Source organism: Pollachius pollachius (assembly GCF_949987615.1).
Source record: "Pollachius pollachius genome assembly, chromosome: 6".
Lineage (NCBI taxonomy): Eukaryota > Metazoa > Chordata > Actinopteri > Gadiformes > Gadidae > Pollachius > Pollachius pollachius.
The window spans coordinates 20,088,104-20,105,193 of NC_136939.1; the positions used below are offsets into that span (position 1 = coordinate 20,088,104).

The 17,090-nt window shown below is 47.3% G+C and overlaps 1 protein-coding gene across 1 annotated transcript; it reads right to left on the bottom strand.

The window, feature by feature from the left end:
- Window positions 1-3,134: 3,134 nt before the first annotated feature.
- abcg4a (ATP-binding cassette, sub-family G (WHITE), member 4a) lies at window positions 3,135-16,871 on the bottom strand (the record flags this gene model as incomplete). The annotated part of the gene is made up of 14 exons (XM_079737555.1): window positions 3,135-3,360; window positions 3,514-3,632; window positions 3,984-4,142; window positions 4,246-4,346; window positions 4,903-5,071; window positions 5,731-5,829; window positions 6,088-6,227; window positions 6,959-7,073; window positions 8,296-8,419; window positions 9,132-9,277; window positions 9,774-9,824; window positions 10,300-10,432; window positions 11,200-11,317; window positions 16,643-16,871. The coding sequence occupies 14 exons, from the start codon at window positions 16,869-16,871 to the stop codon at window positions 3,135-3,137; spliced, it is 1,929 nt and encodes a 642-aa protein (XP_079593681.1).
- Window positions 16,872-17,090: the final 219 nt, after the last annotated feature.

The following is a 17,090-nucleotide window of genomic DNA, read 5'->3' on the forward strand; positions in this document are numbered from 1 at the left end:
ACTCAAAACAATGTCAACGTTGGTGACACAAAAGTGTGTGCATGTGTGTGTGTGTGTGTGTGAGGGTGTGTGTGTGTGAGGATGAGAGGGTGAGGGTGTGTGTGAGGGCGTGTGTATGTGAGACGGTTCATCTCTGGGCCACACTCACATTTTTATGGATCAGACTATTGCTCTTCTTGACAGTAACCTCTGCGAATCATAAATCCTCTTTAGTCCTCAAAGGATGGCATTACATTGCTGTAGTATCAGGGCAAACACAGGTGTAGCTGCTAATATTAACACACATGTATCAAAAAGCTTGAAGGCATCGTGCTCTTGAGATGCAGGTAGGGTTAAGGATACAAGGAGATCACGGCCAAAGCGGTTCGAACCCAGAACCTTCTGGCTGTCAAACACCATAACCGCTAACTCTTGCTAGACTATCCTGCTGCTCGCTTCTAGGGGGTAACAGCATTGGTCAACATAATATAATTATAAAATTAATAATAATGATAATAATACATGTTATTGTTATAGCACCTTTCAATCTAAAGTTACTTAACAGTGCATTTAAAGCAATAGGACAAAAATACAGGCAGCAGCAACGTACGGTAATTCCACTTGTGTTTTGGGTGCTCATGTGCACACTGGCCCCAGATGTGATGTCTGTCATATGAACTCAGTTACTGCTAACAGCCACACCTGTGTTTAGGCCAGCTCAGTGAACCAGATGCGTTGCTACCTGAATACGCTTACATGCTACATACAGTACGTCAGCGGTGACATTTGTCTTTCCACCTTGTTCACAAAATGGAAAACCTCTGCAAAAACACTTCAGCTTTTTTCCAGCCATGTCAATAAAACACATGATTTTGTAATGTTTGACAAAATTTGAATATCCTCCTGTGGTTTTGCCCAAAAAAAAAATCAGATTTGGATGAGGGAAGAAAATCAGGATGCTTTGCTCAGAAATTTCATTTTGGATAAATTTCATTCCTTAATTGATCATGCAACATCCAGTTGCGGTTTCCCCATATACTTTCAAGCAGCACTCATATTGATATAGAACAATAAATTAAATACAAATAAATAATAACCATACACTGAGAAGTGCAAATGTACATTTCTTTACAGCATAACATATTCACTGTACAATCATTGAGTATATGCTTATTCTATTGTATGCATTATAATAAGGATTACTTAGTATTATAGGAAATATTTCATAGCAAGTTTATTGGAAAATAATATTTGCTTTGCCCGGTGGCATGTACTTTTATACATGTCAAGTGCTATTGATTGTGTATGTATGTATGTATGTGTGTGTGTGTGTGTGTGTGTGTGTGTGTGTATGCAATTTGTTGATGTGATTTTCGATATGTTGACGTGTGTGTGTGTGTGAGCACGTCCGCGCACCTGTCTGTGTGTGTGTGTGCTTGTGTGTATGTATCTCTACACCAGTGTGTTGAGTGGGCATTTTCTATTTACATCTTCTGTGTCTGCAAAAAACTAAAAAGGAGCATCGAAGCAGAAGAACCCATTCTAATTCAGAGGCACGAACACACCCAGCCAAGCAAGTTTCAAGTATCTAGCATCTAGCAACAACTCGTCAGTCGGACATGGACCAAGTGGCTCATAAGCCGGACCTTTCACTGTTCGCAGTCTGTGAACGAGAGTGCGAAAGGAGCGAGTCCGAAGTTGGAAAACAGCTTTTTACGCAAACGACAACATATTAGCATTGGCTATTGCATTTGAGCTTGACCCACATTCAACGCATACATCCAGGATGAGAAGACTTGGCCCCCTTTGTGGAACAAGCCTGTTTTCTTTTGTTTTTTTAATATTACACTCCAAGGTTTTCTTCCTCGTCGAAGATATTCATATGTGGATTAAAAAGTAAAAAGGGCCGTACTCAGGGTCAGGTCAACTGTAGGTTGTGTTTAAAAACAAGGATATATCTGCCCTCCTCTTTCAAGACACACTGCATCCGCGCTGTATTGAATCTCGACATATACAAGGACACCTAATCCATATCTAAATAACATCCATGTACTTTTTTCCCCCTCTGTAAGAATCCCGATGACACACATGGAAAACAACGTTTATTACCGCTCACCGTCCATTATTTTTTTGTTGTTGCTGATGTCCTGTGCAGACGAAACGTGGAGCGGCTTTTTTCGAAAATGCTGTCTATGTATCAGTTAACGCATACTTACCGAACTTGTGTTGCGATTAGGTTCCCGTGGTTACCAGCCTTAGTTCAGTATTATGAAAGGTGTCCAATCTTGATACTCTTGTACCGGGCCCTGCCACAGTGTCACTTTCTCATCGTTTGTCCCAGTGTACCATTGTGTCAAGTAGGGACAGAGGTTCTTTGACTGGTGCGAATCCTTGCGGGGCTTTCCCACAGAGGGAGTTCCCGGGTGTGACCATGGGAGAGATGGAAGGGGAAGCCATGGTCCGCCTCACTTCAAGCAGGATTATTGCGTCCCTTCCGAGGAACGTGGCTTGAGCTTCCAATCTCCTCAATGCCACGTCCCCGCAGCGAAACCACAACAACTCTATTCCCCACCGCAAGTAAACATGCTTTCTGGTCTCGTGGGGTACATGTATAGTTGCAGTGTATTAACATTGTATTCGTGGAGAGTTACCGGTGGGTGCTTATGAAATACTCTCAACAAAAGTACTGTTGGGAAAAAAAAAGTTGTTTGTGTAAGAGAATAAAACAAGACTACTAACATCTTGGTGTGTTTGTCCGGGTTAGAATAATCTTGACCGAGGATAAAAACCTACGAGCACAGAGTCTACCCCTCTACCACACTGCACTCCTATACCAGTGAATTATGAACTGTACAGGTGGAGTAATGCTGCAGCATGTATTCTAGATAGTTGTTCTTATGTGCATGTCAGTGTGTTTGTGTGTGTGTGTGTGTGTGTGTCTGTGTCTGTGTGTGTCTATCTGTCCGTGCAAGCCTGCATGTACGTATGTGTGTGTTTCCGTGTTCGTGTGTGCATGTCTGCGATCAGAAATGAGACTATATATATATATATATATTACTGTTCCCTACGCTCATCTGTCAATGATATGGTACACGGATGGTTTGAGATCCATGCGTGGTCAACATGGGCCGCGGCCGACGTCCACGCGTCCAGTGCTAGCGCTCTGACTTGACCTTGTAGCGCAGAACCAGGTAGGTGGCCAGTCTGAGGACCACAAAGAACACACCCAGGACTATGAAGTCCACGTAGAGCTTGGCATCCTCCACGTCCAGGAGCTGCAGCACCTCCTCGGGCTTCTGGAACTTACACACCACCCCTGGGCACTCCAGCTCCGAGCGATTCATCCCGTAGATGGACAGGATGACGCCCTCGAATCCATACCTGCACCGGGCAAACAACCGTCAATCCGCCAGCGTTAGTGCGGGGGTGATCGTCTGGCAATCATTTTTCATTGAGGAAATGATTCGAAAAAAGTTAAGCAAAAAAAGTGGTTTGTTGCATTTTGGAAATCGTTGTAATTTCATGACAACGCACCTGACGTAGGAGATATAAGAGCTCCACTGCAGGTACTTGGGAATGGTGTCAAAATTCACAAAGAAGCCCGAGAAGAGCAGGACGGGGATGGCCGTTACCGGTCCCACAAACGTAGCCACCTGGGATGGGAAAACAGGCTTGTTCACCCTTACGAACACGGATTGAAACTGATTTCAGTGACATTCAATGAATGAGTGAACTTTTCTTTTTCTCATTCAGTTTCATGTGGAAATATATGCCACGTCTAATTTGCAATGTCTCCTAGGTTTAACTCTTGATTACCCAATATCACACTGTAGCGCTAACAGTAATTATTTTGCACCATGAAAACTGTGTTTGGTTTGGGGGGGGGGGGGGGGGGTATATATCTGTATTTATATATATAGATATTTCTTTTTATTTGTATCTAAATATTTTGTAGGCTCGTATTTGTCCTCCTCTTTGTGTACAGGACATGCGGGGTGGCTGACCTGCAGCGAGGTGGATGCGGCCCCTATGAGCAGGCCGAGGGACTGGGCCACCAGGGCTGTGGACGTAGACAGGGCCATGAAGAGCAGGTACCTCACCGCCTCGGGGGGCTGTTCTGTCATCCAGTACACGATGCTGCAGTACATGATGGGACAGAGCACCTGGCACAGAGACAGAGGGAGGCAGAGGGTTTGCAAATCCTTTTTTTTTTGGTTTTGTTCATGTAGACGGTTATATTCTCCGGCACGTCCTCGTGAGAGTCACCTGGAACGGTATGTCCGCCATGGTCTTTGCTAGGTAGTATGCTTTCAGACTGTACCAGTAGTTGAGATGTTCCCTCAGGAACACGGACATCTCTAGCGGGACTGAAGCAAAGGGCAGAAGAAGCGAGAACACATTACAATTCAGCAGACGCTTTCAACCAACGCAACTTTCGAGTGAGGCGTCAACAAAACTGGGGCGTTTCCAGAAACAATTTGAAATGTCGCACAGCCTAGAAAAACAACTGGATAGAGTGCAGCCTGGCTCCACTCAGAAATGCAAGGTTAGCAAGAACACAAATAACAATTCAAATTCACATAATAGTTTTATATTAGCGGAAGTGCGGCAGTTAGCGTAGGTACCATATATCAAAGTGCTGACGGTACAGTTGACCAAAGTCTCTCAAAGGCACTCCGAAAAAAATAAATAATAATAGAAAATTACTTAGTTGTGTATCATCTTATCCTAGCTATCTTTGTTGTATAAGGGTAATGGGTTAACCTAGCGATTGTAAGTGATTGGCACTTGGTTCTATGAACATCCTTACTGTACCGACAGCGATATTTTTCTCTCTGTCTTCTGACAAATGTACTTATTGTAAGTGGCCTTGGATAAAAGCGTCTGCTAAATGCCCTCAATGTGAATGTAAAAGTCTCTCACAGGTCAGGATGGTGGGCATGAGGGCGGCGAACATGAGGAAGAGCATGGAGAAGAAGAGGAAGCCCGTGTTGTTGAAGACCTTGCTGGCGTCGTTGCCGATCTTCAGGTAGAGCAGGCCAATCAGCACGCCCACACACAGGTGGGACATGACCCGCAGGTGGGTCAGCACCTTGGGGAGACACAAGCAGGGCCACGCGTCAACGCAACGCCGGTGGCCGCTGGTGAAGCCACACTGTAGTCCGGCCAAGTGGATCCGAAGGGCCCGTTACCACGGTTACAGGCTCAGGGGACTTCAAAGGCCCCCATTTTATGAACACCAAGTCATTTATGTCGTCGTGAGGGTACTGCAGGGTTTTTACTCTTGAAATAGACATATATTATAGATAAAGTGAGGAAAATATAGTATTTTGGCTTTTTATTATTATATATATTATTATTTCAGAAATAGCGTTGCTTTGTGCATCACAAGATTTCCATTGTAACTTTGCTGACTTTTTCTTTCCACTTCTTCGCTATGGCCTTGGCCCACTTGCAGTAATAATGCATGAGGGGGCTGGCGCGCTCAGCCTCTGCATGTGTATTTAACCATTTTCTACCGTTTGCATATGAGGTGAGGCACCAAAGGCCATCACCTCGGTACAATTAAGAGGTACACCTGATGTCAAAGGTTGTGAACCACTGATATAAGGGCATGGGATACTTCCCCCCGAAATCCCAAGGGAAAGACCCTGAGAACGAAGGCAGCCGAGGGATCCCTGGGTGGAGTGTACCGGTAATGCACAGTATTAATGATGCTGTGGAAAAACCATTAATAGGATCAGGGCATACCACGTCTCTGCATATCGTGACAAAGGTTCTCTTAAACAGAATGCAGAACTGTGTGAAGGTACTGGTGGCAAAGCTGCGCTTCTCCATGGTTCCATAGTCCTGGGGATCACATTAACAGCACATTCATGATCAATGATAACTTTGTTTGAAAACAGTTCAAATAATAGTATAATATAGTAAGTAAAGCAGAATATACTTAATAAAGCGAGGACATGACACTGCGTGTGTGTGTGTATGTGTGTGTGCTTGTGTGTGTGTGTGTGTGTGTGTGTGTGTGTGTGTGTGTGTGTGTGCGTGCGTGTGTGTGTGTGTGCGTGTGTGTGTGTATGTGCCTTTGCGTGTGCGTGTGCAACACACGTTGTAACCTGTGGAGTGGCAGAAGGAGTCGCTCTCGTCGCTGGAGTTCTTCTTGCCCTCCTCGGAGCAGAGCCCTCCCTGCACCGCCTCAAACAGCACCGGGTTCAGGTCCCCGTACTCCCCCGACGCCACCTCGATGACTGGGACACAGCACAGGGAGAGCCACGCACCGTCAGACCCGTGTCCGTCGGACCGGGCACAGATATTTTTACGTTTACATTTAGGGGATTTTGCTGACGCTTTTTATCCAAAGCGACTTTGAACCATTCGTTCGCCCGCCCGTCCACCCGGCGGCGGAGTCGACCACGCAGGGCGACAGCCCGCTCATCGGGGGCCGTCACGGTGAGGCGTCTCGCTCAGGGACACCTCGACACGCAGCTAGGAGGAGCCGGGGATCGATCTAGCAACCTTCCGGTTACCAGTCAACCCCGCTCTACCTCCTGCGCCACTGCCACCCGAGATATAAGATATAAGGTGGTTCACATGCGTCTCCTGAATCCCATGTTCCATTATTAGTCGAATGTAGCAATACTTATAATATGATAGCTCTCCAATCCAATCCAATCTAACCGAGCCTATTCCAGCCTATCCTAGTCTAGCCTAGCAAAGCACATTCCACAGTCGCTGGGCTGGGAAACCAAAAAGTGAAAAGAGTTTCAGTGTTTCAGGTTTTGATACAGATATATTCTAATCAAATTCAAGCTAGCCTATCTTTATTTGATCTGATCTAGCCTATCCTAGCCTAGCCATATCAAACATAATATATTCAATTCAATATAATATAATCTAGCCTAGCCTTAGCTGATACCAGTAGCATATGGATAGGCATGCATGTAATAGAACACACCCCCAACCTACTGCCCATACTTACTGAAGTCAGCTGGGTTGTGGTAGGTGGGACAGTGCAGGCCCAGGTTCTTCAGGTAGGGGATGAGATAAGGAACAGTGCCTTTGTATATACACTGACCCTGACTGAGGATGTAGAGCTGGAAGGGGAGGAGAGAGGAGAGGAGAGGAGAAGAGGGGAGGGGAGGGGAGGAGAGAGGAGAGGAGGAGAGGAGAGAGGAGAGGACAAAAGAGGAGAGGAGGGGAGGAGAAGAGCGGGAAGGAGGAGAGGGGAGGAGAGAGGAGAGGACACGAGAGGAGAGGAGGGGAGGAGAAGAGAGGGAAGGAGGAGAGGGGAGGGGAGGAGATGAGAAGAGAGGAGAGGAGAAGAGGGGAGGGGAGGAGAGAGGAGAGGAGGAGAGGAGAGGAGAGGAGGGGAGGAGAAGAGAGGGAAGGAGGAGAGGGGAGGGGAGGAGAGAGGAGAGGACACGAGGAGAGGAGGGGAGGAGAAGAGAGGGAAGGAGGAGAGGGGAGGGGAGGAGACGAGACAAGTGGAGTGGAGAGGAGAGAAGAGGAGAGGAGGATAGGAGAAGAGAGGAGAGGAGAGGCAAAGAGAGGAGATGAGAGGAGAGAAGAGAGGGAGGGAGGAAAAACAGAAAGAGGTAGAGGATAGATAAGGGGGAGGGGAGGTTGGAAGGGGAAAGAGAGGCAGGAGGGATGGAGGGAGGGAGGGAGAGAAAGAGAGGGAGGGATTGAAGGAGGAATATAGCAAGAGAGGGAAGAGAGACAGAGAGAATAAGTCACAGGGATGGGAACACAACAAACAGTGACACTGGATGTCTATGAATTATACATGAAGAGCTGACACAACAACAGCCATGGATCGCCGACTACGTTGACGCATCGCGTGTGTGTCAGGGGTATCAAACACAGGAAGCTACACAGCATCGCTGTCTGTCTAGAGGAGATGACTCAGGGAGAAGTGGCCCTGCGTGCCAGGCAGAGCAGGGCAGGTTTGACGCATGTGGCCCGGCGGTTATACCTTGTCATGTTCTGAGACGCTTTGAAACCGTGTGAAACTGACCATGAAGGTCTGATGCATGGCGCTCAAGTTATGCAGTGCATTTTTTTCAATGAACTGAAGATTCTGATTGGCTGTCAGCATTGTAGATCAAAGAAATGTTTATATTTTTTTGAATTTCTTTACCCGTTACACATTGTCCATTTGTTTCACCTCAGCTTTTGTAGGAATACCGTTCCCGGCGTGTGGGTCCGTGTGGTTGGTCATGCTGGCATGTCAATCAAGACCTCTCCCTGACGGGTAGGCGGCTCTCGACACCGCGTGTCCACACTTTACACTGGGCGGGCTCAGCCAGACTGTACCTTGTCAAAGAGCTCAAAGAGCTTGGCACTGGGCTGGTGGATGGTGCAGATGATGGTACGGCCGCCCAGGGCCAGGGACTTCATGAGGGACAGCACCTGGAAGCAGGACGCGCTGTCCAGGCCACTGGCAGCCAGAAGGTCGGGGGGCAGGTGGAGGAGGAGAGGAGCGGTGTCAAGGGGGCATCGGGGGTATCGGGGGGTAGGCAAATGATGTGGTGAATGTGACACAGCATTGTGCCAGACTATACTGTGCTTCTGACTGTACTTGGCCGTAGCATGCATGTAGAGGCATTAACTCTTTTGGTTTGAATGTTCTTAAGAGTTCAAAATGCTGTGGTCAAATATTACACAAAATATCAAACTCATAAACAAAAAAATAATAAAAGAAAAAGCAGATGTTTTCTCTTTGAGCTTAACTCTCAGTTCCATTTATATGAGGATGAGACGTGAGGTACGGGTCAGCCTATTACAAGCAGTCACACAGCTCGATCGTGATGCACCGTAGCCTGTTCAACAAGCAGCGGATCCACGCTAATCAACCGCACACTGTGCTCCTTTCATCCAAATTAGCTTCTGATTCATTCAGATTTTCAATTCTTGCAGCACAACAACACCCTCCTCTGATCATAACGGGCCTTGTCTCATCTCATCTGATGTATCTCCGCTCACCTGTTCAGCCCACATAGTGGGCTGAACAGGTGAGCGGAAATAAGTTCATGGAATTACATAATGGTGACACGTTAAAATGTTACATTTTAACATGTTAAAGTTTAATTTAACATGACCCCATTTGACATGACCCCACACTTTGTTTCTTCGACTGAGGGCTCTCCTACCTGGTGGGCTCGTCGAAGAACATTACTGGGGGGTTGTTGACCAGCTCCAGGGCGATGGCCAGCCTCTTACACTGACCGCCCGACAGCGAGATGGTCCGGGTCTGGGCGCACTCCTGGAGACCCAGGGCGGTCAGGATCTCATCCACCTGGGTCACACGCACACACATCCACACACACACACAAATGCATTCACCCACGCACGCAGACATACACACACACGCATTCACGCACACACACATACACATGCATGCATGCACGCACGCAGAAACGCACACACGTTGAGGCACGCAGGCACACGCATTCGTGCATGCACACACAGGCATTCACGCACGCATGCAGACATACACACACATACAGGCACGCACGGACACACAAGTACACACACATTCAGGCACACGCATGCAAGCACGCACGCAGAAACACACACACAAACATTCACGCACACACACACACACACACACACATGCATGCACGCATGCAGAAACCCACACACACACACACATTCATGCGCGCACACACACACAGACATTCACACACGCACACACACAAATGGAGGCTTGTTAGGGTTTATATACATACACAGTACAAATCAGCAGGTATAAGCGTGACAGGGTGCGGACGACAGACGAAGGTTTAACCTACCAATGCTTTCTTCACTTGCATGCTCTCATTCAGCTTCAGATTGGCCGACACCTGACAGAAAGGAAGGGTGACATCTCTGTTATTTCACTGTAGGAATATCTCACATAAAGGTGGAAATCCTGACAATCATTTCATTTTGAAACTACCAAACAAAACAAAAAAAACATAATTCATAATGTTCTTCTATTTCTGATGATATCATTTCCTGCCTGAAATGACTTCCCTGAGGTAAAAAAAACGATCATGTGTTTTGATTGAATGAATAATAAATCATATGCATGAGATAGAGTTTATCATTCTGTTTTATATAAAGCACAATCAATAAACTATATCTTATGCATATGATTTATTAATTAATAATAGATTATATGCATACAATAGAGTTTTTCAATCAATTTTATATAAAACATAAACAATAAACTCTATCTTATGCATATGATCTATTAATAAATAATGAATCACGTGCATAAGATAGAGTTTTCATTTTGTTTTATAGAAAGCATAAACAGTGTCTGAAGGAGCTCACCATCATGGCTTCACGGGTGGAGAGGTGGGGCAGCAGCATGTCGTCCTGCATGATGTAGCAGGACATCTTCCGGAAGGTCCTCAGGTCCCGGGGCCGCCCGTTCACCAGGATCTGACCCTTCATCCCCGTCTCCCTGGTAACAGATACACACACCCCACAAAAACACGGACCGTGTTTCTAGCTTAGGCTTTAATTGTCAAGTTACTTGTAGCTAGGTATTAGCTGTAGCCTGTAGCCAGTCAGTATTTAACCTGTAGCTAGGCCTTAGCTGTAGCCTGTAGCCAGTCAGTATGTTACCTGTAGCTAGGCCTTAGCTTTAGCCAGTCAGTATTTTACCTGTAGCTTGGTCTTAGCTGTAGCCTGTAGCCAGTCAGTATGTTACCTGTAGCTAGGCCTTAGCTGTAGCGTGTAGCCAGTCAGTATTTTACCTGTAGCTTGGTCTTAGCTGTAGCCTGGAGCCAGTCAGTATTTAACCTTTAGCTAGGCCATAGCTAAAGGTTGGCCATAGCATAGCCAGTATGTTACCTGTAGGGTTAGCCTGACCTGGGGAGCGTACCTATGTTCCCCGGGTCCTATGTTCCCCGGGTCCTATGTTCCCCGGTCACATACAAAGCGGGGAACATAGGACCCTGTGAGCAAATCTTTTTGTCGTAGGATGGTAGGAGCAAGTACCGCCTTTTTCGCCTCTGATTCGCCTGTGATTGGTTAGAATGGCTCTCCTCCTATTGGTTATGGTTAGGGTTAGGTTTAGAGTTAACCCTCACCCTAACCCTAACCCTAACCATAACCCTAAACCTGACCCTAACACTTTGCACCCGGGGAACATAGGACCTGGGGAACATAGGGATGACCCCCCTTACCTGTAGCCAGCCAGTATGTTACCAGTAGGGTTAGCCTTACCTGTAGCCAGCTAATATGTTCATCAGAGTGGATTTCCCGGCCCCCGAGGGCCCCATGATGCCGATCAGCTCCCTGCTGTTGAACCGTCCGGACAGACACTTGAGCAGCGCTTTGTAACCTGGGAGAGAAGGAAGCTCCATCACTCCAACGCCAAACGGAGATGTGCTTCAGAATAACCGTCACCCGTCGCTCCAGTTTTCATCTCAACAACTACCCCAATAAACTGCTTATTCTCAAGAAAATAAATAAAATCAATGTAACATTTATTGTGTAATCAATGTCAACAGCATTTAAACATTCCGATAAACCGATTTAAACATTCAATCCTGTCCAAAAATTCACAAAGGAAGGTTAATCGATGACGGTTGTTGAGTCCAACTTAAACAAAAATAAGAGATCCAAGTACAACAAAAGGATTCAGTGTGTATTTGACTTCAGTTGCACCTTTTCTCCATTGATAAAAATGTTTGCTCCGTCTGGAACAGTGTAGAAAATCAATTCAGTAACACCTTCAATACCCCTGACATTTGGACGTCTGCTGCGCTAATAGTTTAAGTTAGCTGTGTGTGTGTGTGTGTGTGTGTGTGTGTGTGTGTGTGTGTGTGTGTGTGTAGGTGTTTCTTCATTTCCCTAGTCTATACTCTTCAAAAGTGCCCATGGGCGGGGGGGGGGGGGGGGTTTCATCTGGGGGACGGTGTGTGTGTGTGTGTGTGTGTGTGTGTGTGTGTGTGTGTGTGTGTGCGTGAGTCTGTGCATGTGTGTGTAATTAAGGGTCCCAGCAGACATGACAGCGCTGAGCCTCCGCGAGGCTGCAGTAGTATACGAGCCCCGTCCCAACGGCCTGTGGGCCTCCTGCCTGCTCGTCCATCAGTCATACCGGCCTCCTCTCACACATCACAGCGGCTCTCCTATCAGCCCCGTGGCCCCCGGCCTTGACGTGCGCCGCATACAAACACATGTTGTCCTACGCTATTGACCTTCCCAGCATGCTAATACCGGGGCATCAGCGCACGGACACGCCGAACACAAACCCTTCAAGGCGGGCGTGTCCGCGTGGAACGTACACACAGACACACGCATGCACACACGATCGGATGCACGCAAGGAAGAGCACACACACGCATATGACCCAAACCCACACACATACACACACACACACACTTGGATACACGCAAGCATGTGCACACACACACACACACACAGACACATGGATGCATGCAAGCACGCGCACACACATGCATATGACACACACACACACACACAAACACACACTTGTATATGGGCAGCGACACATGCAGTGGCCGGTTTTATTAAGTGGAAGACCTTGCTGTTGCCGCTCGCAAAATTGTGTCTTGGAATTGACTTTGAATCTCACTAGAAAAACTTGACTCTTCAATCACGTGTTAAGTGGAAATGTTCACATGCAATTGATTTTCCACAGAACATTATCCTTAACCCATTACAAATTCATCAGCAAAGGTAGAGCAGCGCTGTGGGCAGTGGCTCGAGAAACGGGTTGTAGGTCCTCAGTGAATAACAACTACGAATTAAAAAGAATGAAAGACTTTTACACAGAAGCGCCAACACATCAAAGCCATCGCAGTGGGAGTTGTAACCATATGCAGAAGTGTCCCAGATCACCTACAGACCATCCATCCTCCTACACACACATGCTCTCTCTCTCTCTCTCTCTCTCTCTCTCTCTCTCTCTCTCTCTCTCTCTCTCTCTCTCTCGCTGGGCCAACGCGGGGTTGACATCGTAATGGTCTCTCCCTCGGGAGGTGAGGCAGTCTTTAGACAAAGGGGGCCCGTGGTGCCGATGTGCCGGCATGGAGACGTGTTCCGCCCACTCTAGATGGAGCTAGAGGCCTAGAAATCTGTGCTCATATACGTCAGCATGAATCGCCTTGTTGAAGGGTTCATACCTGCCAGATATACCATCAGTGACCCAGCCCTCCTCCCTTCTCCTCTTCCTCCGCCTCCTCATAATGTTCTCCTCTAGAGTGTTGTTTTATGGGACGCGATGAAATCATAGCCAGCCTCCTCCCTGCCCCCCCAACGTCCCTTCTGCCCTGCCTGTCTCTGCCCATCCGGACACACATCCCCTCCAAAATAAGCCCAGCATGGAGCCGTCCTTGTGACTCACAACCCCAGCAAGGAGCCTACCTCGTGACTCACTAAGTGTTCGCTTAGTTGTGACATCATCGCAGTGTTCCCAGGTTACTGTGGTGCATGTAGCCTCGCACATCCCCCCCCACCCTGATCTGCTCTCTCCTCTTTATTTTATCTGATTGTTTTTCACACAATCCAGAACACCTAACCGCTTAATGTTCTAGGTGTCATTTGTCTCAGACTGAAACTGCATGAAATCTGGTTTACAGCTTTGAGGACTGACTGAGGACAGACTGAAGGAGGGCTGTGAAACGCTGTCAGCCTGAAGACCACCAGCATGAAGTCCCACAGCTGAAGGTGACCTTGACCCAGCCTTCTCCCCCTCCTCAGAATCCAATTCATTCTTTATTGTCCTCCATAATGATTTCTGGGAACGCATCACTGGTACACACATAGACAACGTCAAACGCAACGTCACACAAACACATGCTCACGCACGCATGCGCATGCCATCACACACAGCAGATAACCTACATTACATACTCACATTAGATACACGTTACACAACATGTCACACAACACCTCAAACACCCAGAAGCATGCACACATACACACACGCACGCACATGCACACACACTCGCGCACATACACACACAACACATAACCAACATTACACGCACACACATCACATACAGATAACCTACACTACCTCACACAATATCATACACACACACACAAACACACTCAAAGCACTTAACCAACAGACAGTTGGTTGAATGAAGGGTGGCTATGGTTACCCTAACACTAACTGCTGTCAAAAGATATATGAATGCAGAATCTGTAGGCAACAGGAGAAGATGACGGTGTTTAAGACATTGTTTGGAGTCTGTTGGATGCAGGTAAACAGTCTGTGTGGAGAGCAAAAAATATAGTAAATCGATCGAAAGAAGAATCACATTGAGCACAAACAATAAAGAATAATGAATGAAACAAAGACACTTGACAGTGATGCGGACATTTTTTTGGAAGCATTTAGGGAAACTTATTTGTGACAACTTAAACTGGCCTGACAATGTTAATTAGCACACTGTTTTCTGAGAAATTATGCAATTCTCTTATCTCCATTGGCGCACGGACGTGTTTGCCGGAATAACTGTCCGTTATCCGGCTACACCAACACCCTACAAATATTTCCAGTTTTGCCCGGAGGTAAATCGCTGTCAGACAATAGCCGTTTTTTTCTGAGATCGCCCTCACACCAACTCTAACCATGACCTATGGATTGCAGATCTTGGTATACAGGCCCTGTTATAAATAATCCTGCACCAGCAATACCTATTCTAAATAAACAATCTGCAAGAAAACCTTTGCACATCTCAGAGAAGACCAGCTTTGTGCTGAAGAGTGTGCACAACAGAGGAACAACAGGGATTGATTTTGCAATGAGAAGACAGAGGAAGACAAAGCTTCGATACACGTAGAAGAAGAGGCTGCGATATCGACCGGGAGCAGAGAAATCTCCTGTTATTCCTTTCCTCTGGCCCGGTCATCACTCTGTTCACGCGCTGTGTCAGCCCCAATCGACGCTACATACTCGGGTTTCACACAGAAGAGAAAAAACAAACCCCAGAAAAATACTTCCCTGTCTCTGTATGCATATGAGACGCTGAGAACAAATAGAGAGGGAGTGCATAATGCAGCGGGTTATGTATCCTACTTCAGGAGGACAGCTTGTGTGAAAGATGTAAACAAGTTCCCTCGTTCACACCCAGTTCAGTGGGTGGGTATAGGATATGCCCTTATAACCCATTTGGTGGCTATTATTCATCCAATGTGTCTCACTGCACCGCCACCGAGGGTGCATACGATGTTACCTTGGGGATGTTCTCAGTAGGGAATCCAACAAGCCTAAAGACCAAATCATACTTTTGCGTCCTGCGCGAATGCAAAGATCTGGGAAGATCCACCTCGCTACTCCTAGAGGAGGAGCCATAGGGCACGTGAAGACAGGCTGACCTCCCAGCAGTTCCAACTGAGGTTCGAAAGCCGAGGCAAGCGGTGCTCTAAGGAGTGTTCACTAGCAGGTGACTGGGGCCCGACCAGAGATAAGTAGGCTGCATGTCTCCTCCTCTAATACGTGTGGTGAGAATAAATACCATTCATAATTAATGCACAGATCAATCACTGCCTTTTCCTTCTACCAAAGCCGGACGTGGGTTTGAATGAGCAGGGGTGGGACAGTAGTGGGGTGGGAAGGGTGTGTGTGGGGGGGGGGGGGCGGGGACACACGTCGGGCAGCAGGAGTGAATTATTTACCACATCTAAATTCTGCTGAGCGCAGCACATCTGCACACACAACTTGATACAGTACAGCGATTTGAGTTTATGTGTGTGTGTGTGTGTGTGTGTTTGAGTGTGTGTGTGTGTGTGTGTGTGTGTGAGTGTGAGTGTGTGTGTGTGTGTGCATGTGTCTGTGTGTGGGTAAGTGTAGTATGTTCTGTAGCATTTGTGTGTGTGTGTGTGTGTGTGCGTGTGTGTGTGTGTGTGTGTGTGTATGTGCATGTGTGGGTGTGGGTGGTTTGTGTATGTGTGTGCCTGTGTATGTGTGTGCATGTTTCTGTGTGTGACTTAGTGTTGCGTGTATTCTGTAATGTAAATGTTTGTGTGTGTGTGTGTGTGTATGTGTGCATGTATGTATGCGTGCATATTTGCATGTGTCTGTGTGTGTTATTGTGTTGTGTGTGTGTGTGTGTGTGTTTTTTTTGTGTTTGTGTGTGTCCGTGTGTGTGTTTGTGTGTGTGTGCGGGCATATGTCCATCATTAATTGGATAGACGGGCGAAAAAAAACTCTCTACTAAAGAGTGGCTTTTTTTGGGCAAAAGCACCTCTCAAAAATAGCTGATACTAATCAACACAGCCGGTGTTTTCTCATGCTTTAAACCAACACTGTGTTTGTGTGTATTTGTCTGTGTATGTGTCTATGGTGTGCGTGAGCACGTCTCCATTTTGTGTGTGCGTGTGTTTGTGTGTGTTTATGTGAGTGTGAATGCTTGCCTATGGTGTGTGTGTGAACTCAGGTCTGTGTGTGTGTGTGTGTGCGTGCGTGCGTGTGTGTGTGCGTGCGTGTTTGTCTCTTGTATGTGTGTATGTGTGCGCGTGTGTTTTGAACACGCGCGTGTGTGCACGCGAGTCTGTCTGTGTGTGTGCATGTGTGTGTGTGTGCGTGCGTGTTTGTCTCTTGTATGTGTGTATGTGTGCGCGTGTGTTTTGTACACGCGAGTCTGTCTGTGTGTGTGTGCGTGTGTGAATGAGTGAGGCCGGCGTGCAGTACCTCTCCTCCGCCAGCAGGGCCCCTCCCGGATGGTGTAGGAGAGCTCGGTAAACTCCAGGTCCACGGCGGAGCGCTGGGGCAGGTGGGAGAAGCGCTGGGCGTCGGTGATGTGGTTCTCCACCTTCTTCAGGTGGACCAGCAGGGCGGCCTCGGGCGGGGCCCCCCCGGGGACCTTGGTCTCCTCCATGGGGATGCTGACTGGCCCCGGGTCCAGGGCCTTCTCCGCCATGCTGAACGCCTGCCGGGGGGAGAGATCGATTGTGTGGTCAATACACTTATTCAGCTGAGATATTATTTTCTTTGAAAATGTTCTGTTGTCATGGAAACCTCTGGACGATGGTTCTATCTAACTGTGGTGTCCCGTTTTTCTAAAAATCAATGCACAACCGTGGGGCAGTGTTGACCCACAGTATACGCTTTAGATTCTTGCGAGCCGGTTCGGCTTGGT